Below are 24,369 nucleotides of genomic sequence, written 5' to 3' on the forward strand. Positions count from 1 at the left end.
GCTCCAAATGGTTTGAGATGCATCATGGGAATTATAGGATCCAGTTTTTGGAGCTTAAAACCATAAAAAAAAAAAAGGGTGTATTCATTTCTTGTTTTTCTACAATGCAAAGGCTCCTACTTCAATCTAATACTGAAATAATGTGCAAAATAAACGTAACTGAAATATGACATCAGGAAGACAAGTGTGCTGACGTACAGATTCATTAGCTTTTAATTTGACCATATTTGTCCTTTTTCATATATCGATGGTTAAACTGTTATTTTATTCAGCAATGATTAATATAATACTAGAACAAAACTCTCACTGAAGCCACAAACCAAAACATTTTCATACTTTCACATCGATCGTGTCCTGATACAAATGATCAGCGTGAGATATTCAAGTTGACAAGACACTTTAATTGCGACACAAGTGACCCTTAACCATGTGGGCATTTACAGACTCCCCGACCTCTAACTTTTAACAAAATACAAAAGAGGAAATAAAACAAAAAATGAGTACTGCAGTGAAACTGTCTTGAAAGAAAAGGTACATTATTTACACTGAAAACAAAACGCTAAGTCATTTTCTTTTTTTTTTCCAGGAGAGAAAACGAAAACAAAACTGAAATAAATAAGACTAGAAATGTTTTTTTGTCCACATTCACAGCATGACAAATCATATTCAACTCGTTAATGTCGACCCCGTGTGGCCAGAACAGACTCAGATATTAGTAGGTAATTCAGTGATTATTGCCAAAAGCCTTAATCTATACATTATAATATTCAATACATACTCTGTACTTTGTTTAAAAAAGGAGACATTTGGAAACTGCTACCAGGATGATTGTACAGTTTAAATATTTCTTTTTCTCTCTCTACACACACACACACACACACACACACACACACATATATATATATATATATATATATACACACATATATGTGTGTGTGTGTACTTTAAACCCTTTTGTTCATAGCTTTAACTCGTTGGCAACTTTGGAAGCAATGTTTTTGAAAGCGATAGATGATCCAGATATCCTTTTGAACCTGACACCGTTGAGGGAGAGGCGGGGCAGCTTGCAAACCTCCATCTCCCACTGCACCAGGTTCTCGGCTCGCTCGTCCCCGTGGACGCAAAGAAGCAGGAAACTCTCTTGCTGTTCGTAGTCGCAGTTGTTGGCATCGAGCACCTTGCGAATCTCCCGCATGATATCGCAAGGCTCCATGGAGCTGGTGGTCCTCATATTCCAAGTGAATCTGAGGGAGCGGGGTTTACTGTCTTTATTTTCCCCTTTTTGATCCCCAGGTACATGGCGACTGTCGGGAGAAAAAGATGAGCATCAGTTGAAAGAAACCAGCTTTTTGTGCTTTTGTAGGAAAAAAATCTAAATTAAAAAAAAAGTGATTCCATCAGTCACAGCAGTTTGTAGAACGATCTAACTATGAGCCACAGATTTAAAAGGAACAGTTTGACATTTTTGGTGTTTTTCCACTTTCTTGCTGAGAGTTAGAGTAAAAGATCCGTGTCACTCCTATTGTCTGTACAGTAAACAGGAAGCTCCAGTTAGCTTAGCTTAGCACTAACAATCACCAATCGACTCTTTTGTTTTAAGCTGGATGGAAACTGAAGGGTAAAAATTAAACGTTCAAGTTGCCCTGGACTTTTTCTGGACTGGCTTCTCATCCAACTCTCAACAAGAAAGCAAACCAGTGTATTTCCCAAAACTGTTCCTTTAAGCATAAGTGGCTGGTTCCACCCAGGATCTATCCCAGCCCCAGTTTGCGCCTCTCATGCTGCAGAGTCGGAGCTAAACATTTGTTTTTTCCAAAAAATAAAACACACAATGAACTTGTTTAACACAAATCGCTGCGTTGAAGGTATTTCCAGAATCATTAATAATATCTCCTTATTGTCAGGTCCATAAATTAAACACTAGACTTTTTTTTTTTTCTGATGTTGTGACCGTTTCCTCTCCAGGCACCAACAACTGACAATTAATTATCATTTTCTTTATATATTAACCTGATAAAAACTGAAAATGTCTGACTCAATTTATTCTATTTGCTATCATGTAGAAAAGGACAGAATCCAATGGTCTCGTTCAATAAGACTGAAACCAGCAAACATTTGAGACTAAAATGATTATTAGTCAAAAGTTGATTCTTTTTCATTAATCGACTAATTATTTCAGCTGTAAATCAGCTTCTTCAGTCTGTAAGCGGTTCATTACCAGTTAACCCTGTCCACTGATGTTACAGTAAATTAATCTCTTTTTACAGAAATTCTACGTTTTTGTCCTTTAGAATAAACTGAAAGCAGAGGAAATACTGTCAAACAGGCTGAAATCGTCTCTTTCCAGTTTAGAAAAGGTTTCTGAAAATGCCGTCAGAACAGAGAGCGTTTATTTTCTGGAAAACTCACCTCTGGGACTGTGAACGTAAAGTGGGGCTAAATCCATGCTGAAATAACTAGTTTTTGTTTTTCTGTTTGGAGCATTTCATACAAACGTGCCATGCTAACAGAGCAGCACACAAGCACAGTGCCATGCAAACGTTACATTAAATTAAACCAGGCCAAAAACACTCAAAAGGCAAAGCTCAAGTATAACACACGGCCCGACACATTTAAACATCCCACGACAAACGGGACAAACTGAAGCCTGCAGGGATTTTTTTTGGGGTGGGGGGTGGGGGGGCAGGTAACCTCACCTTGAGCCCTCAAGTCTCCCGCTTCTCTCAAACTCGGTTGAGACTCTGAGGCGCATGAGAAGATCAGACAGGGAGGAGGGGAGAAGAAGAAGAAGAAGAAAAAGATGTGGATTGTGCACGAGAAATAATTTTAGATCAATTCCAGTGAATTTTAAAAAAAAAAAAAAAGAGAGAGAATATGTGACGTGGAATAAGGAGGGCGACACCGAGTTGAACCAACAAAGATGACAGCCACCACCGAAAAACAAAAATGGAGATTTGACTTCCATCATGACCAGAAAAGGATCATGGGAGAAAGAAACAGCGATGAACGTTCAGACTGAATGATCCCAAACTGAAACCAAAAGCAGCCGACACAGAAAAACACCTTTTCACACAGAGCATGATGGGAAATTATGTTAATGCAACAGTTTTAAACAGAAACTGAGAAAAGGACTGAGACGACGGTGCAGTGCTAGGATCCCTCACGTATTTATTTCAATTCAGATACTTTTTAATCCAAAACACTGTTCACATTCATATCTGACCTGAAAAGCTTCTCATCTACGCCCGTTTATTCTCTTTTGGGTGGTTTAAAGTCGGGGTGGGTGATATGGAAGAAGTTAAAGGTAGATTTTTAGAGATTTACAGCATCATACATCACTGAAATGAAAATCCTAAACCAAAGTAAGTGTAACTTTAAACTGTTCCACCTGGTACATCAAACACTTAAAATAGTTTTTTGATATTTAAAGGAAAGTCAATAACAATGAAATATCATCCAGCCCCTTCTGATATTTTTAGATCTCTAACAGATTTAATCGATCCTTTCTGTCCTTTGATCGTCTGTCGTCAGACTTTGGTTAACCTGTGGTCACTGGCTGCATATTTTTTTCTTCCACTGTGATTAGATTTAAAGAATAAAACATTTTTTCATTTGAACCCTGGCACCTCCATTAATCCACAGCTGGGACGTCGTGGACACAGACGCAGGTTGAATCTTCAACAGGAGCCTCTAAAGCTCAAACCGACAGTAAACGGCGCCTGTGACTGAAGCAGCGACACATTTAACAGCTCGGCAGGATCCTCCTGACGAGCACAGACCTGGTGTCAACTGGCTCGACGTGCTCGTCAGCACATGATCAGACACTTGGTGAAAAGCCAAGAAGAAGCTGCATTTAGGTCTATTCTGAACCTAATCGGGAAATCTTTCTGATCAATATATGCTTTTATTTCTCACTAATATTAGCGACCAGAAGCTACTGAGGTTTACAGATTAAAGGTGAGAGAAGAAGAAACGTTTCCTCATCTGTCTTCATACAATCATTGTCCTGGTTTGATTACAGGGACAAAAAAATACAGGAATATACATCCTGAGGTCGACACTAGGTCATTCAGGGTTTTCCTAATGAACCGTCACATCCAATTACAGCTGAGCACCACGTATGACGCCATCAACAACCTTAGAAAAAAAAAAAACAGCTGCTGTAAATCAAACTGTCTGACTCTCAAAATAAGCAGCAGCAACAACCACTGGGTCAAGATCTGCTTGTTGTTTTTAATAAAAGCTACTGAAACCTGCAGCTCCAGCCACACACAGTGTTAGTCTGTCAGAATAACTGAGGTACAGCTAAAGACCCTACGCCTCAATGTAAGGAGCTACTTTGACAGGTGTTAAATAAAAACCACACATTTCTGTCTGGTTATTTTACCCACGATGACCCTGCTGCTGGTTTTTATGCTGCTGGAGTTCTGACCTGCTCTGGTTGAGACGGGTTCAGTGATTTTCCAGTAGAATGTACAATATTATGACATTATTTTAAATCTGTGATATAAAATGACATAAAGAGAATTCTGTCCATATCACTCACTCCCACTGAGGGTTACTAAAAAGGACCAAGAAAACACCGGTCAGGTTTTGTTTTTAGCGGCGTGCTAACGTGCATGTATGAGTTAAGAAAAACTTTTACTGGCGACATGGGTCCTCGAATCAGACGACAAATGTCAGAATAATATCAGAAGATTCAAAAGCATCTAAGCAGTACACTCCCTGCTCCTGTGACAGGATGGATTTAATGGTGTCAGGCTCCCAGCATGCACTGCAGCCCGAAGAACAGAAAAACAGGACGGGTGGAGGAGGAAGTGGCTCCAAACTCCTGACGGCTCGAGAGACTCGACAAACAAGAGGACGAGCGGACAGACAGGACTGACAGCAGGTCCTGGGTCGGTCGGGAGGCTGTGAAAGTCACAGGAGTGACAGGGTGAGGGTGACAGGAGAGGGTGAGAGCGTGGGTGGGGGGGGAGTCCCTCCACATTACTCATTTGTCTCAGAGGAAAAACAGACCCTTACTCTAAATCTTCATCGTCCTACAACTCTCTATATCTTCTGCTCCTGAATCTGAAAGAAAAAACGGGAATCTGAGGAGACGGCGAATTTAAAAATGGACACATGACAAGAAAAGAAAAGAGAGAGGGAAAGAATAAAATGTATGACATGACAAGAGGCCAACAAATGGAGAAATGGCATGGACAGATGGAGATAAGGAAGAAAGGCTGATAGAGAGAGGAGGGCAGAGGACTTACTAAGGGTCTTTCCTCCCTGGGTAGAAGGGATGGCAGGCCCTGTTTTGGCCGTCTGCCGTTTGGCCGGGTCAATACTGACCCTAGGCGGAGAGGAAGAGCAGCAAGAGGTCAAGGTTAAAGGACACAGGAAGGTTAGGAAGGACAACAACACACAAACCGTGAGGAGGGAGGGGCCTGAACCGAAAAACACCCTGAGGTGCTTAAGTCCCAAAATGTGTTTTAACAGAAACAATATGGAGGCTCCAAACTGACTGAGTAGAGGCAGAAGTTATCAGACAAGACAGAAATATAACTGAATAAAATGATAGAAAAATATCCTTGTTAGTTAAATAAAATGGATTTGAAAGAGAAATAAACGTTTATATTTTTCCCCCCTCACCCTCCAATCAGCTGGTCAATAAGATTAAGATATACAAACAATTTTAGTGTATTTTTTTTGATGGAAACAAATCAAAACAGACACATAAAAATATATTAATTATTAAAAATTAATTGTACTGGCCTCCATTGGTTTGTTTTTTTAATAATGAACTGAATATTTTAGGGTTTTCGACTCTGATCACATCAGCTCTGAAATCCAACGGGGGAGATTCTTCTGATTAGTTTAATGATTTTTTTTTTAATCAATAATTAGGAAAAACATCAGTAAATTAATTGATGATGAATATAATTATTTGCAGAGCACTAATTGGTTCAGTGGTCATGAGAAAAGAAGGAAGTAAAAAATAAGTTGAGGTATGTATTTATTCTATTAAAGTTTTAATCAACTTAGTGGAGGTTAAGAGTAAATGTATAAACCTTTATATTTCTTTAGACTCCATTTTATTTGTCTGAACCAGCAGAATAACCGATTCATGTTTTCAGTCTGATTTTTGACTTGTCTGAAAACCTCCGACTACATCTCGTCAGTTTCAGGCCTCCGTAGAAACCAAGACAAAACCAGCGTGAGGTGATGGGACTGACACGAGAGGACGGTGATGGCAGACGAAATCAGAGTTGGCTGAGATAAATCTCTGATGATGACGATGATGAAGATGCTGCTGCTGCTGGCAGAGGAAGAAAACCGTCTACAAACCAGCCACAGGGGGGCGCTGCTGAGCCTCGAGACAGCTGATACTGTTAATCACAGTTTGACCACAGAAATCCAAAAGCTAACCAATATCTATTTCAGAAAACCAATTGTGAAGTTTAACTGATGACAGATCAGTTTCACAGCCTCTTTTTCTAAAACTGGTCCTCATTAGTGGGGGAAACCACCAGTCTGCATGTGATAAATGTCTGAAAAGCCTTTTCATAAACTGGGACAATAAGACAAGTTGCTCCTGAAGACAAAGGTGTCCTGGATTTCTAAACAGGGAGGGCTAATAAGGAGCTACAGTCTGATCATATCTGTTTTCAAATATTAGTTTCAGAGCAGTAGGAGTGTTTGTCAAAGGGACCAATGTTTTAAAGGATAAATTCACCTTTTTTTCAACTTTCTATCCCCACAGTTCCACACACAGAAGCACCTGTTTATACAAACCCTGAAAAAGCTGTTTCACTTCCACTTTTTCTGTGAAATTGACATTTCAAGGCCAGCAGATAAAGTGAGGCTTCAGTATTCTGTGTTCAATAAATCAAGTAGATGGTGTGCGGACTTATTTTTTACTACATAAATCCCTTTTTACCCCCATTTCTCTGGACAATGATGATAAAGTACATAAAAAGAAACCAGAAATAGCCTCAGACAGTACCATGATGGAGCTGACAGCTGAAAACAAATCAGGTTCTGATGGTTTTGTTTCAACATTACATTTTTTTTCCCCAACAGAAAACCTGATCAAGAACACCAACCTTTCCCAAAACTCCACAGCAAACTGCAAATGGAAAAAAAAGTATCGACGACAAATATTCAGTCTAAACTTAAGTGACAATAAACGACAAAACGAAACATTTAACACCATCAGTTAAATCGAAGTCCTACACAGAGAGGACACAAAAAAAAAAAAAAGAAAAAAAAAAGGTTTTTATAGCCTGGGCATTTTTCCTCTTTACTGTCTGAAAACAGGATTTTCTGCTCGATGTGACAACCATAAGAAATAACTTCTGAGCCAGAGAGAGTGTTTTGGTGGATAATACAGCAGAATAATGTTTAAAGCACTAATGTGTCCATCTAGCTACAAATATCATTGTGGTGAGAAAACAAACCACAATGAATGGCAGCAGTAAGAAGCGACCCCATGCATGCACTGGGATTGATTAGTGGCAAGCGGCTTTGTTGTTGCTGTTGGTTAATCGACTGATTGTTGAAGGAGTGTGGTCGGCTCTCCCAATCAGCCTCATCTGCTCAGACCAACCACAGCCAGGTGAGTACATGTACACACACAGAAACAGGACTTAAAACCCCACTAATGGAAGACTCTGATGAGGTGATCCTCAATAAGTCGAGGCCAGATTTACACAAGTGTCATCTTCTTTGGTGTGTGAGGTGGAAATTAAGAACAACATCCTCACTGTGCTGCATCCCTCTTAAAAGGAACAGATTTGGAAAATATTCCTATTTGCTTTTTTTGCAAAGTGTCAGGTGGGAATATTGCTATAATCCTCATGCCAGGTTATTTTATTTTAGCATAGAGACCAGACACAGGAGGAAACAGCTCCCCTGGCTCAGGCCTAAGGGGCTGACATCTGCCTACCAGTGTCTAATTAACATACATGTCATTAATTTAATCTAGAGCGTTTTTTTTTTTTTTTTTTTTTTTTTTTGTTTAAAGCTGAGATAGTTATTCATGATTAAAGTTTGAACAGAAATTTTTCCTGAAATCGGAATCAAAAATGTTAAGTCATCCTTAGAGAAATACATCAAGAAGCCAAACGCTACAAAAACAGTACAGAGTGATGTGTCTTCTCACTCACAAAATCTTTGGCAGAGTTCAGTCTGGTTTTGCAGAGAGCCAAAAGACTCAAGTATCGGTGGAGCTAATGGGCTAGCTGCATGTTATCATTAACAGTGGATTCAGAGGTGCTGGCCTTGGACATGTTCAGGTTAGCACCAGGTCCAGGTTAGCACTGTGTTAAGCAAAGCTAACCAGCTCCTGGCTGCAGCATCAATCTATCTATCGATCTAACTCAAAAGAAGCAAAAAAGCGAAATGACAAACTATTTCTGTAAGAATAAAACTAGCCCACTGAGATGTTAGCTTGGACTACTTAACTAAACAGAAACATCACTTTGAGTCTGGTCACAACTGAAGCCCGATCACATGAGTCTGACTGTAACCTGTGTGTGTAAATGTACCCAGGGAGAGTTTGGCTAAGCGGGGTGTTAGTTCAGTGCCAGCAGCCCCACGCGGCTGAACTTTCAGGAGGAAGTTGCGAGAGAGTTTTTGTTATTTCTGGCACAGAGCGAAAGGCAGTACAAGAGTCCTACCTTTTGGTAAACCTGAATGACATGTTTCTACAACAGAATCAGACAAAGAAACAGTGAAAACAGTGGAGAGGGGGAGGAGGGGAAGGCATGAGGAGTCTGAATGAGTGAACAAAAATATGGAGATTGGAATCAACAACAATTGAAGGGGGAAGATTCATTTTCTTCCTTGATTATCGGATCAGTTCCTCATTTGAGGTCAGTCACTGCAGGAGTGATGTCGCTGGTCTGGCTGTGCTTCGAGCCTTTTCTAGCACAGAACATCTGTGAGGTCTTGCTGGGATGCTTTACTAAAATCAGGGCTGCTGTTAAAAATCATTTCAACTGTCTCCTGGTTATTTTCTCCATGTTTATTTTGGCAAGTGACAAGCCCAAAGTGATGTGAGGATTATTTAGTTTGACATTAAATGTGAAAAACAGCCAATACTCATATTTAAGAGGCTGGAGCTGGGGAACGTGCAGTAGTTTGGATTTTTGACCAGCTCTGTTTACAAGCTGCTAGTGTTTAAACTCTGTATTGCAAGAAAAGCTTGTTGACTTGTTATGTTACAGCCCAGGAAGTGACACTGGGGTCAAACTGTGGCTCATTCAGAGCAGCTTCAGTTCTCTCTGGCAGGCAACCAGACAGCGACAGATAAGCAGTTTAGATTTCAGAATAAATCACATCCTTCGGGACAGTGAAGTGTTCCCCCAGCGTGAAATCAATCATCCTACACCTATAAGGCACTATGTCGACTGGTTTCTCCATCAAACAGAGTCAGGAGATTATTCCGTAGAGGGCAGGGCTGCAGCCTCTCTACTTTGTATTTAAGGCCTGAGGAGGGTCTCAGCATTTACAGAAATACCTCAGAAGAAGTGAAGAAGTGCGTGAAAATGACAGTTGTAAAATTTAGGTTTAAGGCTGACAGAGCAGAAAGACAGCTACAGCCCGACCCCTCGGAGCTTCACTGATGTGAGGTGTTTCCTTACGTACCTGCGGGTCAGTTTGGAGGTGAGTTTGGAGAAGAGGTTGCTGGTTCCACGGCTGCGGGTCTGGGAGAGAGGGGTGGCATCGTGGGACAGGGTGGGCGAAGCCGGGGGCCCGTTGTACGTGGCCGTGCGGCGGTCTCTCAGCTGCCCCCCGTGGAAAGTGCTGCGACTGGCGGTGCCTCGGGGGAAGCGGAGTCTGTCAGGCGTGGTGGCGTTAGCGACGCTGTGGGTCGACGCCACCGGGTTCTTCTGGCCACCGGGCGACACTGCAACACTGCTGAGGTGGAGGGAGGGGGAGAGGTTACAATATATACAATACAATATATACACAGGCTCAGTTTTTCCACTGCAGATGTATACTTCAATGTACCCAAACGTCTACCCGTGTGACACAGCCAAATAATTTGGTTTAATTTTAGAGAGACACAGTTTCAAATGTCGTCTTCTCTAAAAGAAACAGATGAAACCTGCTCAGTGCTTACAGAGAAGGTCCAACACTGGTACACAAGCATCCTGCTGCAGCGGAAAAACCCTCACTGCCCTTACATAACACCCCCTCATTATCTTGGACAGGACAGTTTGTTATTCCTACATGGATTTCTAATATTGACATGGATTAAATGCATTAGTTCTGGCTGTTCGATGTCCACAGGGTAGGAAATTGCCACTTCAGTAAGAAACTGATATGATGAGGCTGCTAAACTTGATCTGTAGGTGGAAAAAAAACCTAACTCCTAAAATAGTTTTAACTTTAGAGGTTATATTATAAATAAAAGGAAATGTTTTAGTCTGACAGAGCTGTGCAGCCAAAAGCTCGACTCCAAAAGTCATGTGCAGTGTGAGTTTGAAAGTGACCAGAGGTGGATACTACGTCAGTGATGGTTTTGGCAAAAACTGGTCTGAACTTTGATCCTACCAGGACTCAAGTAAAAAGCATAAAAATATTGAATTGAACAGAATGAACAGTCAACTCTGAGATTAGTATCCTAGCTGCAAAATGTCCTTTCTGAGGTTTTCTGTTTGCATGTCCAGCTTATCTTTTAAATCTTACCTAAAAATGATGTGGTCTTGTTACCTGTGATGATGAGGAACTTTCAGACACACATTAGTAATTACATATTTTGACACAAGTAGTCCCTGAGTGGGGAGAGTTAACAACGATGGCAGGAGAACCAACTGATGCTGGTTCCTCCAGTCAAATGAGGACTAAGATTCCAACCACTGGCAAAGTTACTGAGGTAACAAGATCAAATCATCGTTAAGTAAGATTAGTATGGGAGTATTAGTACGTATGGGAGAAATGAGTTTTAGAAAAGAGTGTAAATAAATTTAGCAGCTGAAGCTAAAATTCACCAGCTGTTGGTAATTTCCCACCCTGGACATCAAAGCTCTGAACAATGAGAAGAGCGAGAAGAGTCGTGTCCCTGATCAGTTAGAGTCTAAACAGAAACAGACGATGGTCGGAGGGTGCTGGGACTGAGTGATGGAGCTCGGCCATCGTGTCGGAGACGAACAGGTGAGGGATCCAGATGGGAAAAATCAAGGGTCAAAGTTCACAGCAGAGGATGAAGGAGAAACCAGGAGCTGAGAACGTTTGTTATTGCAAATGTTTGCAGTGGAGCCAAAAGGTCCTCCAGTTTATGGTGGGCAGAGGGATGATGCAAACATGAAAAATATCATCACACACAGAGGACTGGACCTCTCAGTGCTGCTTGATTTCAGTGTGTGTACATATTTTTCTCCACTTGTGCCTCCAATTTTATCAGTGTCTGAAATAAACCAAACTGTTTTTGTAGAAAAATCCACTTTCATGCGCTTCACTGATAATAAGCCTTTTTTGTGATATTAAGCTCTTTTTGTGAACACCTATTCACCAGGTGAGCCCCGGTGGGTGACGAGTGCTGACTAAGATGCAGCATGCTCAGTCTGAGAGTCCGAGGGACTATTGTTCCAGTGTCCGGACTTAACTACAAATTCATAGCAGCTCATATGCAGCTGTTTCACACAGCGTCGCATTTTACAGTAAGCACAACACTAAAAACAAATGGGGTGGCAAACTTTAATTAAACGCACATTAGTTGTTTTTGTCTTGACAGGAAAAAAAAAAAAAAATCTTTCCTTTTACCTGCTCGGGGCTGATGACTAAACATTTCAGACACTGACGGCAATAAAAGATTAATGCATTTGGATGCACAGGGTTCTGACTGGTCTTTGCAGGAAATGGTCCATGGTTTAGTTGGGGGGTTACAGAGTGTGAAGCTGGCTGGATGTGTGGGTTAGCGAGGGGCCAAACAGGGGCTGAGACATGAGAGGAGACAGACAGGGGGTTTGGAGGCCCTGCCGTCTTACTTGGGGGAGCAGTAGTCCAGAGCGTAGTAGGAGTGGGGCAGCGTGGCCCAGCCTGCCTGGCAAGCGTACAAAGGGCCGACGGTTTGATACCTCAGCCGCACCGAACTGGACGAGGCACCGAACGCAGCAGCCACAAAGGCAGAGGAAGGGCTAGTGGCACAAGCCATCTCAGTCATGCTGGTCATGCCACGGCAAAAAAAAAACAAAAAAAACAAAACCATCCGCACCCCACCCCAAACCACAAACACAGGCACAAATGAAAAATAAGATGATGGGAAAATGGTAACGTAAATACAAGAAAGAAAGAAAGAAAGAAAGAAAGAAGGAACAGAAAGTAAGAAAATCAAGGAATGAAACAAAGGAAATCTCTAGGGATCTTGTATGGACTTTCTTTTTAACAATAAAGGGGAAAAAAAAAAAAATCAGAAAATCTGGGCTGAAATCTTGAAACACTATTAAGAGTTTAACCAGAATGAATTTGGACAGTTGACACTGATACTTTTGTGCAAACCCTACAAATATTCACATTTAATAGACTTAGATTTGACCACATTCATGCATATAACAACATTCTTGTTAGATATAAAATGCTCTAAAACACAGTGCAGACCACAGCACTGGCAAAGGACGACCCTCACTGATGGTGAAATTAAACACACTGACCTCAATAACAGGTTCCACTAAAATGTACAAGATCAATAACCTCCTTAAAAATGTCCTTCAGTTAAAAAGTAAAATGATGAAACTTTTACTGAGAAATCAAAAAGGTGCCAGGTCAAAGCCCAATTCTACTCCGTGCTGAAAGCAAACCTCCTCCTCTCACCTGTTCTCCTTCCCGTTGGGAATGACGGAGAGGCGGTCCGTGTTGTTTCTGTCACTACAGACATAGGTGTTCCTCCTGGTCATACCTGCAGACGCAGTGATGTTCTGTGAAGCAAGACAAGGAAAAATCTAGTGTGAGCTGGGGCAGTTCTGATTTGAAGGGGCTCTGTATAGAATAGCGTCTAAAAATTATTTCATCGTTCGTCTTCCTTCACATAATCAGAAGCTTGTTTTTGGCTGCTGTATTTCAGCTCTGCCGTAAAGACTTCAGAGTTTTCTGGAGACATGAAGCTGCACATGACGCTGCAGCTGAGTGAGTATTTCCTGACGTGGGTGAGCTAAGCTGTAATTTTATTTGTAACTCACGCTCGGCCCGGTGGTGGCGCCTTTCCTGCGGTCAGGGATGTCGGCCTTGTTGGGGTTGTTGGCGTTGCCGAGCAGAGGACTGGAGGGTGGAGCGCCGCGGCTCCCTGGGGTGCCGGGTTTACGCAGCTGGACTCCACTCTCCTCCTTCGCGCTGTTCTCTGCTGTTGTGGTCTGACTCCTCTTTGGATGAGCCATCCCTGGAGGGACGTTCTGACCGACTGCACAGAGACACAGCAGACACCGTTTATTAATCTGGCCAATTTTACTTAAAATGAAATGACCTACATTTTAGGAAGAACAACACTGACACAGGTGCATAGTGATCAGCTGATTAATTATTAAACAGCGAGTTATTTTTCTATAATCAAATAACAAAATGTGAACTTGAGAAGTCTGTCACCATTTCAGACATTTTTTAGGCCAAACAAATTGGCTGTTTGCTTGAGAAAGTAACCGGCAGCTGAAGTGGTGATAAGACTAATTTGGTGCAGTGATGCATAAACTGAACTATTGTTGTGTCACAGAGACTAAAAACCTGTGGTTTGAGTCAAAAACATGGGGACCAATGCTCGTTAGAGTCCGAGCTTACAGGTTCTCTGTGTTGGTATTTAAGCTGCAGAGTCACAGGAGATTATTGACAAAGCATTATATCACAGCGGACAGCAGCGAGCTGCGTAAATAAGCCAAAGGTTAAAAGCCTCCGCCAATTGAATGGTTTTTATCCGCCTGACAATGAGCTCCTGACAGAAACCTTTATCAGGAGCCTGAACTGTGTGCTTCGTTTTCACTTGATGCTGCAAAAGGAAAACCAGCACGGCAACGAAACGTTTAACATAAGAACTAAATGTAAACATTTATTGTAAACCAACAGAGCTATTTCAGTGTTTGGTATTTAGTTTTCAAATGTGACTCAGAGAAAAACAGATCTGCCTGGGAAACGTGTCCTCCTCACCTTGTTCACTGTAGCGTCTCTGTTTGTGGTTGGAGGAAACGCTCCTCTGGACTTTGAGGTGGGAGGGCGACTGGCCGTTGAGCTCGCTGTTGGGTCTCGGTTTGGCCAGAGACAGGTTGCTGCTGGACGCTGACTCGCTGGGCTCCAGCTGAGGAACAGAGACAGACCGAGTCAAAACATCCAGCAGAAACCAAAACCTCTGACTACTGATTACTGTAATTACCTGGCCTCACTCTCCTTACAGTCGAGAACTCCAAATTCTACATGCATGAGAACAAATCTACTTAACTGATTTATTTTAAGGTCAGAAACAGACTAAACAACTAAGGTTTCATGTAAAACCATTGTCTGAAGAAAACAGGAAAACATCTCATCTCCATCAACTTCAGACTTTCCGTACTTTCCCCCAGAGCCATAACTTAATTTACAGGAAGTGAAGAATTGATGCCTATACTGCTGTAAACAGCGTTCTACCCAGACCAAGCTGGAAAATGTGACACTTCTTTTTCCCTAGAGCATGTTATTTTTGCCGATTTGAAAATCTGCGTAAAATTAAACTATCAAACAACGACCTCTGTAACTAATACCCGAGCCTGGCTCAGGATGTTTTATAGACTCCAATAAACCAGAAGCCACGATGGGGATTTCACAAACTGGAGTCACACACTGGTCTCCAGCCCAACACCCGCTCTCCCCTCTGTTGACTTTGCAGTAACGTTCAGCTGATGTGTTCTATCGCAGTGTAATAATAACCACTGGCTGAGGGCCGCACCTCAGAGGCCTTCCTGCCCAGCAGCAGGTAGGTGGCTGTGATCTCGTCGTACTTCATCTTGGCCAGAGAGTCCTGGATCTCCTCCAGGTTGTAGCCCATCCCCACCATCACATCTGCACAAACACATTCAAAAACATTATCATCAGCAGAGCAACAAAGCAAATCATAACGAAATCTGAAGAACAAGTGATTAATTAAAGACTTGTATTGCTGACAATTACATTAAGGCAGTGGCCTCCAAAAGAATCATCACGTCTCTAAAACGGTTTCAGAAAAACAGCATTAGCAGACTGTTGGGTTGGTCTGACAAGGCTTTAGCTAAGTGTACCTAATAAACTGACCACTGAAGCCAGTGCTGCACAAACTTTAACTACACATCATGCCAAGCCGAACATTCTGCACGGTGATTGGCTGAAGTGTGACAGTGGTGCAGCTCAGGTAATCAGCTTCAGGTTCGCCTCGATCAATGAGAAGCAGAAAGACCAAAGACTCGTCATGTGACACACGGGTTTTCTGTCCACATGACGACAGAAACACACAAGTGGTCGTGACGTGAAACCTCCCCATCTTCCTGATCACATCTGCAGCAGCAAAAGGCTTTTGTCCCATCATCTCTGCACCGTACACCCAATTCATTCTTTAAAAGCCTCCTCAATTGGAAACATGCTGGAGAACATTTCTAAGCAGAGCAGATCACGTCTTCAGGCACTGAGCTTTAAAAGCTGTTAATTTAAAATGTGTAAAAATGACTCATGAGCTCCATAGTGACCTGTAACGTGCCAATAATCAGAGTAAAACCTCATTTCATAATCTAACGACAAACCCTTTCAATTTCGATTTTAGCTTCTACCACTTGTCTATGGAGCAGGCTGAAAGAAAAGTTGCATCTTTTGAGCAGAAAATTCTCTACGTATAATGTTTTCAGAAACCAAATCCCCTGGAAATAAAACTGATTCATCCTGTCTGACAGCTTTCTTCCTACTAGGGTGGAAAAGCCTCTCAGGCGTCGTTCTGATCATCATGTCACACTGAAGCTCTCCACTGAAAACCGTACTAATGCCATTATTTTCAGTGGGTTAACAGCTTTCCTTCGCAGGTTTTTACCGACTGCCTCCTTCTAATTTGGCCATGTTAAATCCTTCCACAGCCGCGTGGAGTAATTCGCTCTGCCAGACGTGACAAATCTAAGTGCACTAATAAAAACACACGCATGACTCAGGACTTCAAAACCTCTGTCACTCTTCTGTACCTAAAAACCACCACTTGATTCAGTTCATGTAAAAGCGACTGAAACGAGCTCTTGCCTCTGTAACCGGGCAGAACGTGAAATAACCATCTTTTCTCATCCATTGCCGCCCTCTCTCCTTCTCATCTTTCTCACTTTCACCCTCCTGCTCCCCCTCAGCACGTCTGCTTCTCAGTTCAGTTTCTGTTCATTACATGTTTCACCACAGAGGCATTACAAACAACAATGATATGTTTGAGGTCAGATTTTGATTAGATTTAAATAACCTGTAAAAGAAATGCTGCACATATCACCTTCAAAAGTCTAGAAACACAAAAACATTTCTTTACAAATGATGAGAGGCTGAGATCAGAGAATATTTCACTAGTTTTGCATTAAAATTCACCAAAACGATTAATCGATTGCTAATAAAAACTAAAAGTATCACCAAAGAAAAGAAGAAAGAACATTACTTTCTCATCTCTCAGCTCGTGTCAATGAAGGAAGCCCCCAGACTGATTTACTATCAGAGAAAACCAAGCAAAGGAGCAGTACTTCACATGTGACAGGCTGGAAGATTATTATGAGATTTAAAAAAATGACAAACGATTATTCAAAACAGCTGGAGATAAATGTTCAGTCAATCAGCTAATCAATCATCTAATCCTTTCAGCTCTGATCTGCCCAACAGATGAAGACCATCTTATTTAGTGTTAAAACTCTGAATTTCTCCTTAAAATCTTTGTCCTGCTGTAAATTTGATGTTATGAAGCCACAGCCTTAACGTTAATCGGACAGCTTTCACTTTAAAAGTCAGAAACGTTTCTAGTTCTGACTTTGCCACAGTGACTTTTGGGTTAAATTTACTCAGAGCTTTAATAAGACATTAGATCGATATGTAAACTGCTGTAACGATTACATAACACAGAGCCTGTCTCGTCTGTTTTCGCAGATCCTGCTGGTACCCCTCCTGTCTGAAGTCATGACACCTTAAAGCCTTTTGCTGCGACAGACACCATCTCTCCACAAATACACTTTTTCTTCTTTAAGGAAATGTTTTATGTAAAATTCTTCATGTATTATTTAAAATGGAGGGATTCCTCAGAAAGATAAAGACCTTGCTCCTCTTTTCTTTTTTCCCCTGGGTGACTGGGAGTTTGCACCGACACATGTGCGCTGACAGGCAACCCCAGCTGCTGTTATGTAAGAGCCCCCACCGTCTGCAGCTTTCATGCAGAGCACGACGGGGAGCTTCTCTCCGCATCTGCACTCTCTGCACGCATCTCCAGCACTGCTCGTGTTTTTTCATTCATCATCACGTTTCATCTTTTCTTTAAAGCTCTTCGGCACCGAAATAATGAGATCGCCTCAGTGCCATAACACCTCACACATCTCCTCACCACTGGACACAAACCACAGTCTCTGTTTTGACCGTGATAAAGGAAAAGGAGATGATGCTTTTCTGATACTTGTGCAGTTTTCTAACTACGCAACTGGGTACCACAGGCCCAGTGGTCGTAAAGCTCGCTAAGAATGACTAAGCAAACACGGTTTGGAAACGTCAACAGTTTAACAAGCATCAGTCTGGGTTTTTATTTATTTCGTACCTATTCTCTTCTGGTCCGTAATGTCCAGCTCTGGCTCGGTGTAAGGTTTGAGCTCATCCTCCTCAAATCCTGCATTGATCCATCGATCCTTCATAATTTGCTGCAAAAACAGATCAGGACAATTAGAGACTGTGTGTTATTTTACATTTACAAGAATATTAACCTGTGTTTTTCTGTAACACTGTAATTAATAATTATTTTTAATTTGCAGCTGATCAATGGCCTTGCTGGAGGCCAAACCAATTAGCACTGATCATGCTCCACTGTAACTGATGTTTATGATCCAAGACGATCATGTGGCATCTGAGGCCAAAACGTGACTGAGTCAAGCCAACCGCAGTTTAATTCACTTACATTTAGATCAATTCAATTCAACTAGATGCAATAAAACAGTTTCCTTCTCATAAATGGAACAAAACAGCTGCCATATTTAAAATGATGCTGCTGCAAAAATGAAATTTGTATTTCATATGCTAATGTTATAATGTTGTGTTGCTGGGTGTCAGGAAGGCAAGAACATATAAAGATGAAAGAAATGATCATTAACTGATCACGGCTGTGATTGACCTGAGGAACATGTCCTTCCTTCCTTTCTGCCTATTGGATCATCTTAATCACTTTTAAGATGTTCTTCATGCTACGAGTGTTGCTGGAGTTTTGGCCTCTTCAGACTATTTCTCCTCCAGTTACAAAAGATTTTACACATGAAAATGCTTAAATCAGCTCAATTCACATTAAGATGGACCAACATTAAAAAGCCAAGTTTAGATACTTTAGTTTCATAATAAAACCTTCAGTCAAAGTCAAATAAAATGTAATTCCTCGATAAAATGCAGATTTGGGTGTTTTCCCATCACATGAGATTTAATCCACCCTTGTCTCCGTCATGGATAAAGCCCCTTTAGAACGACTGTGCGGACCTAACAACTATGAGATGTCCTCGACTCACGGACGAACAAGAACGACAATGGATTATTTATGGTTACAACATCAGAAAGGAGGAGGAGTGTGGGCCAGGTGCACACATAAAATATGACACTGTGGGCCTGAGAGGAGATGATGCAGAGGGGGATGCAGGGACCAGAAGGAGGGGCGAGGAGGTGGAGGATAGATGGCATTCTCTGGTGGTGCAGACGTGCTGGGGATGTTTGTTAAGAACTGAGAGGTATATTTACATTTTCTGCGTCCTCCCTCACCTCGAGAGTACCCCGCTTGGCTGGGTTGAGCACTAAGAAGCGTTTGAGGAGGTTCTCGCAGTCGGTGGACATGTAGAAAGGGATGCGGTACTTCCCTCTGAGCACACGTTCCCGCAGCTCCTGCAGACAGCGGGACGACAAAGTTATAAAAATAGTGACATACGAGACATGCATGTCAGATTCTTGTTTGAAGTCAGGAAAACGGATTTACCGACAATGGAAATATGGTGTCCCCAATGCAGAGATAAGGTTCTACACGGCTTTAATTTATTAAAAAAAAGTGGGACAAGGTAGAACCGCACAACTATGCATTAAAAAAAAAAAAAAAAAAAAAAAAAAAGAACCCACCTTGAGGTTCTGCCCATCGAACGGCAGCGAGCCGCTGACCAGTGTGTACAGTATGACCCCCAGACTCCAGACGTCCACCTCCGGCCCATCATACTTCTTGCCCTGGAAAAGTTCTGGTGCAGCGTACGGTGGAGAACCGCAGAACGTGTCCAGCTTGTTGCCCAGAGTGAACTCGTTGCTGAAGCCAAAGTCGGCGATCTTGATGTTCATGTCCGCGTCAAGGAGGAGATTCTCAGCCTGTGAGACAAACAACGGTCAGAGGCAATTATCAAATCATCAAAAAAAAAAAAAAAAAAAAAAAAAATCTGCTCACATGCAGCTGTGGGGTTACGACCAAAGACGCATCTGAACGCACCTGGCAGCTCAAATCTAACTGTGGACATTATATTCTGTGGGGTACGTCTACACAATCACACCTGTGAGATACGGACACACACAAGGACACATGCAGTTCACTGCATCTGAAACGGTGGCAGAAGAGACTCATGTCTCCCTCCTCATGGGTCATTTATGAAGCTTAGCAGAGGAAACAGTTTGGACGTGCAGCTGAACAGACACAGGCTTCTCCCACTGACGCCGAGATAAAAATACAGACGCATCAATATTTATACTTGGAGAAGTAAAACGCATCACGGCTACAAAATGGAGGAGGTCCATTTACACTCCAGTGGGTGATGTGGTGGAGAACATGTGAGCAGTGGAGAGGGGCTGCATGCTGTTTGCATTATCAGACACTCCCTCACTGACTGAATTTTGAAGGCGTTGTGCGGTTATGGAGAACGTCAGAAAAGGGCAAAGTCGAGCCTCATTAGCAGCAGACACGGTGTTTTGGAATTAGACACGTGGGAATATGGGAGTTAAGATGAAAGTCATGAAACACGCAACACTAACGTCAGCTTCCTACACTGTGACCTTTCCATCTGCTGTGAATTGGGGTAATTATAATACACTCTGCTGACTGACTACTCATAAACAAATATTACTAAAAATATGAAATCACTTAGCTAAACAATCTTAAGGTTCTGGAGCTGGAAATAGGAACTAAACCATCAATCACCCCGACAAACACATATGATCAATCAATGAGACATCAGTAAAGGTATTGATTAGCTGACAGCAGATCACAGATACATCAGCACTGGTGTGGAAAATTTGGAAACCAGATGTTCAAGTTGATACTGATGAAGCCTGATCGGTTGTTCAGTGAAAAGTAAGAACACAGTCAATCCAACAAGACACAAACATCACAGGTTTAACTGGAAAAAAAGAAGAAGCTATAAATGGTGTAACACAGGTACAAGCAAGTTAAAAAGTTATTCATCATGTGCAGCAGGGATGAATAACTTCGCCTGAAATTTGTGTTTAAAATAATCTCTTCAGATTTCAGAGAAGGTCTGAGAACAGTCATGGTTCTGTGATAGAGCCCAATAACACACACACTGGGCTCAGTGGAGAAGCTGTTGCTTCAGCCTTTTCTGAGATAGTTTCCCGCAGCTACTGAACTGACTACAAACCATTGTGGCTTCTCTGAACTCACCTTGAGGTCTCTGTGAACAATGTGCTTCTGGTGGCAGTATTGCACCGCCGATACGATCTGCACAGGGAAAAGAGAAGCAGGGTTAAGTTAAATGTCTGGTGTCATGTTCTCAGACTGATAAAGGAAATGGTGGTGAGGAGGAGGAGGTGCGGTTGACAAGAACAAGAAAGACAAAACAAAGACGGCACTGAAGAGGGTGAGAGAGCAGGTTTCCTCTGTGCGGTGACACTACTGTATATTCCTCTGTCTGTTACAGCTTAGACTGGACCAAAGTCCTGTGTCACATTAACATCAGGGCCCACATGGTCCCTACATTCTCACTTTATAAGTTCAAATCTCATTGTTCTGCATCTTCAGCTCCACATTTAAAGATCCTCATGTAAACCCACATGATGCACAATCCACACTCCTTCTTTTCACTTCTGTCCACTCCTCTCTGATCACTTTACAGGCCAGTGCTGTGTTACCTGGAATCCCACAATGCCTAGCGAAGCTATTGGACAGTATACCCTGGAGAATGAATACCTGACAACACACTAAGTCTAAAGAATTGATTTCAGCCTGCTATAACAAAAACCTTCATTTTTTATTTCTTTCTGTGATTTGAAAACATGACATCTGGTTGCTTTACTTACAATGAAAACCTCAGAGTGAGTGTCACAAAACACCTAATTTTTGAGAGGTCCTAATTTGGGCTGATTAAATCGGCTCTACAGATCTAAATAAAACACCCAGTTCCTACAACAGCCGGTGACCTTGGACTGTGTGTGTGTGTGTGTGTGTGAGAAAGTTAACTGATTTGGGAAGGAGGCAGGTGTGGATGTTTCTCATCAGTCTTTAGACTGTAGAGGAGGTGCCGTCCCTGAGGTAGGACAGAGGACTGCAGCCTGTCTGAGGCAGAGCCGGGAGCAGAGGTGTAAAACCAGAACACTGCAGGGGGAGAAAGCTGGGTACCTGTCTAAATTTAGCTCTGGCCTCTTTTTCCTTCATTCTTCCATGTGCGACCAGGTAGTCGAACACCTCTCCTGCAAGGGAAGGAAGGAGAGGGAATTATAGAAAGTGTGTTTGAAAACGAGGGAGCAGGAGGAGCAATGAATGAGAAGGCGGAGAATAAGGAAGAGACAAGAGCAGCAGAGAAACAAACTTATAAAAACAACTTCATGATAAACTTTTCTCTGCAGCTGGCCTGCACCGTCACCCATGTGCACAGTTTGAGGGTGTTTCTTGACCATATTGAGCACTGCTTCCTCTACACCGAGTCTCTCCTGGAGGCACAAAGCTGCTGCCGAGCTCGGCTCCAGCAGCAGACCCTTCCCTCGGCCCACACTTGTGCATATTCCAGCCAAAACGTGATTATGAACGCTCGTGTGCTAATTGAACTCGAGTGGCTGGCATGTGTGTGTCCACATCAAGGCGAAAAGAGAAAATAACGAGCAGCGAAACCTGGGAGAGAAAAGAAAAAACACCTCTCCCACTTTTCCTCATCCTTGAACGCCTCCCACTCGCTGAGCGCTGACCTGCAGGGGCGGTCGGAGTGTGTGTTTCTGTACTTCAGAACCTCAGAAAAGCAACAATTCATCGCCACTCTCTGACTCAACTGCTAAAGACAGAACACGCCAGCTAACACTGTATGTCAGAGATAAGGGCACACCGTGTGCTGCACATGGGGAGGAGATTATGGAACAAATCTGGAAAGTCGAATGAAAACTGTAACAACCTTTGGGATAAGAATGTGTAAGTTTAAACACATATGTAAAAAAAAGATGGAAATAGGATTGTGAGCCACAGACTTAAATTATGACATTCTTGTAAATTCAATAATTCTCCGGCAACATCTTGAGCTGTGCTGACAAATGGCATTGCCCCATAGATTTTCCATTTTACTGTTTGAAGACTGGTCCAGGTCTTTAAACTGCATTTCATGGTCTTGCACATTTCAGTCACACAGATCTGCTCCTAAAGATTTGTTCCTGGAACAAACTTTTTAAAAAAAGCACAGTACTAGATCCAAAAAAATCTTTTGAATCAACCTATGAACTGAGGAAAAAAAAAAAAAAAAATGCATCAGCAGGCTGTAAACAACAATAAGACTGAGCGTACAGCCATGTTAGCAGCTCTCTGATGCTGTACCTTTGAGCTAAATGCTAACATTGACAAGCTAACATGTTTACACTGTTAACATAATGAAGTTAAAGAGCTCAAATGCAAAAAAAAGGCCATCGCTCTGTATGGGCTCATGTGCATGTGATCTTCAGCTCCTAGTTCTCATGCAACAGTTAGAATACCCCACGTACAAAAGTCACCCAGTGTAGCGGTGTGGCTCACTGCTGCGTTTCCAATAGTTTTTGGACAACAATGGAGGTCTACGGCACAGACCGATAAACTAAACCAGGTTCTGGATTTCTGCAGTAAAGCTTCCAGCCACCAGAGGCAGCACAGAGTTTTGGAGCAGCACTCTGGTGGAGAATCTGTCCTGTGAGAGACTTTTCTCTAAATGAATCATGTGTTTGTCACTTTACACTCAACTGATCTGATGATGTATTTGTGCAACAACTTTCATGACGAGGTCAGTTAGTGAGATCTACAATCTCGTCAGGCTTCATGTGCTGGCTCGGGGTTAGAAGGCGATCTGCTGTGCCGCAGAGAGCACGGGTCACCTTAAGACTCGGCCTCAATTCCAAGAGAATCAATGCCAAACAGAAAGAAATATTAGATTTACTTCAAGATCTAACACAATTGGCCTATGATCAGATCTCCCATCTCAGGGGTAATACGATTTGGTCCTCAACATGCAGGTTTTCACAATTTGTCGTCTCTGCTTGGCTCAGCAGCCCAAACGCGACCTTTCCAGGAATCAATGACAAGCTGCGCCTTTTAGCATCTGGGTATGCGTGACGCTGCATTAAGTCAGAAACTGAAAATCTCCTGATTGGTGGAAGGAAGCTTAGCTCTCACACTTCGAGATCAAGACTATGGCCATAATGGGGGTTGATAAATTTCTCCCACAATCATCTAGGACTGGAAAGAACTGTGAACGTGCAGACTAGTTATAGATAAAACAACTCAAATATTTCAAAATAATCTTGTGAAAGTTGTTCAAACAGAAACTAATGCAAATTTCTATCCAGTAGCATTATGTGGTTATTAAAAGTTAGTCTGTGACGCAAACTCAAGCCAGTGCAGAAGACACAAGATGATGTCATTAAAAAAAAAGCACCAGCCAAACCACAAATGCAAAAATGCAAATATGACAATGTCAGCTTGTTAGTGTACTCTCATCGTTGATACTTTCAATTTCTTCGGTGATACGGGCACGTCCTGATTTATTCACCAAGTCTGTTTCCATCTCACTTTGTTTTTATCATCAGACTGAACTCTCAACCTCAGTCAAGTATAAAAACCTTTTGAAATACCTGACCATGAAAGAAATTATGTGAAGCATCTTAATGTGCAAACTGAAAAGCACATCTAAACAAGATACACCACCAGTCAATTATTCCCATTTTATTCGAAACTAACCCAACCCTTAGGTCTGCAGGCAGCAGGACAGGACTGTATATGAT

At 42.2% G+C, this 24,369-nt stretch overlaps 1 protein-coding gene across 23 annotated transcripts in view; it reads right to left on the minus strand.

Annotated features, from left to right (window-relative positions):
* Nucleotides 1–200: 200 nt before the first annotated feature.
* mark3a (MAP/microtubule affinity-regulating kinase 3a) overlaps nucleotides 201–24,369 on the minus strand; it is a 41,479-nt gene continuing 17,310 nt past the window's right edge. For 2 of the 23 annotated variants that reach the window (XM_026301876.1, XM_026301893.2), the window contains exons 6-18: nucleotides 21,761–21,831; nucleotides 20,807–20,863; nucleotides 19,270–19,506; nucleotides 18,901–19,041; nucleotides 17,726–17,825; nucleotides 14,894–15,006; nucleotides 14,122–14,269; nucleotides 13,170–13,387; nucleotides 12,805–12,908; nucleotides 9,637–9,909; nucleotides 8,667–8,693; nucleotides 2,697–2,741; nucleotides 201–1,304 (exon numbers count right to left, since the gene is read on the minus strand). In XM_026301876.1, the coding sequence (XP_026157661.1) occupies nucleotides 959–1,304; nucleotides 2,697–2,741; nucleotides 8,667–8,693; nucleotides 9,637–9,909; nucleotides 12,805–12,908; nucleotides 13,170–13,387; nucleotides 14,122–14,269; nucleotides 14,894–15,006; nucleotides 17,726–17,825; nucleotides 18,901–19,041; nucleotides 19,270–19,506; nucleotides 20,807–20,863; nucleotides 21,761–21,831 (1,880 nt within the window). In that variant the 3' untranslated portion in view covers nucleotides 201–958. Of the gene's footprint in view, nucleotides 1,305–2,696; nucleotides 2,742–5,025; nucleotides 5,339–8,666; nucleotides 8,694–9,636; nucleotides 9,910–12,804; nucleotides 12,909–13,169; nucleotides 13,388–14,121; nucleotides 14,270–14,893; nucleotides 15,007–17,725; nucleotides 17,826–18,900; nucleotides 19,042–19,269; nucleotides 19,507–20,806; nucleotides 20,864–21,760; nucleotides 21,832–24,369 lie in introns of those variants that run through there. The other 21 variants (XM_026302008.1, XM_026302024.1, XM_026301914.1 and 18 more) reach the window with 21 other exon arrangements.

This window comes from Mastacembelus armatus, chromosome 22 (assembly GCF_900324485.2).
Source record: "Mastacembelus armatus chromosome 22, fMasArm1.2, whole genome shotgun sequence".
Taxonomy (NCBI): domain Eukaryota; kingdom Metazoa; phylum Chordata; class Actinopteri; order Synbranchiformes; family Mastacembelidae; genus Mastacembelus; species Mastacembelus armatus.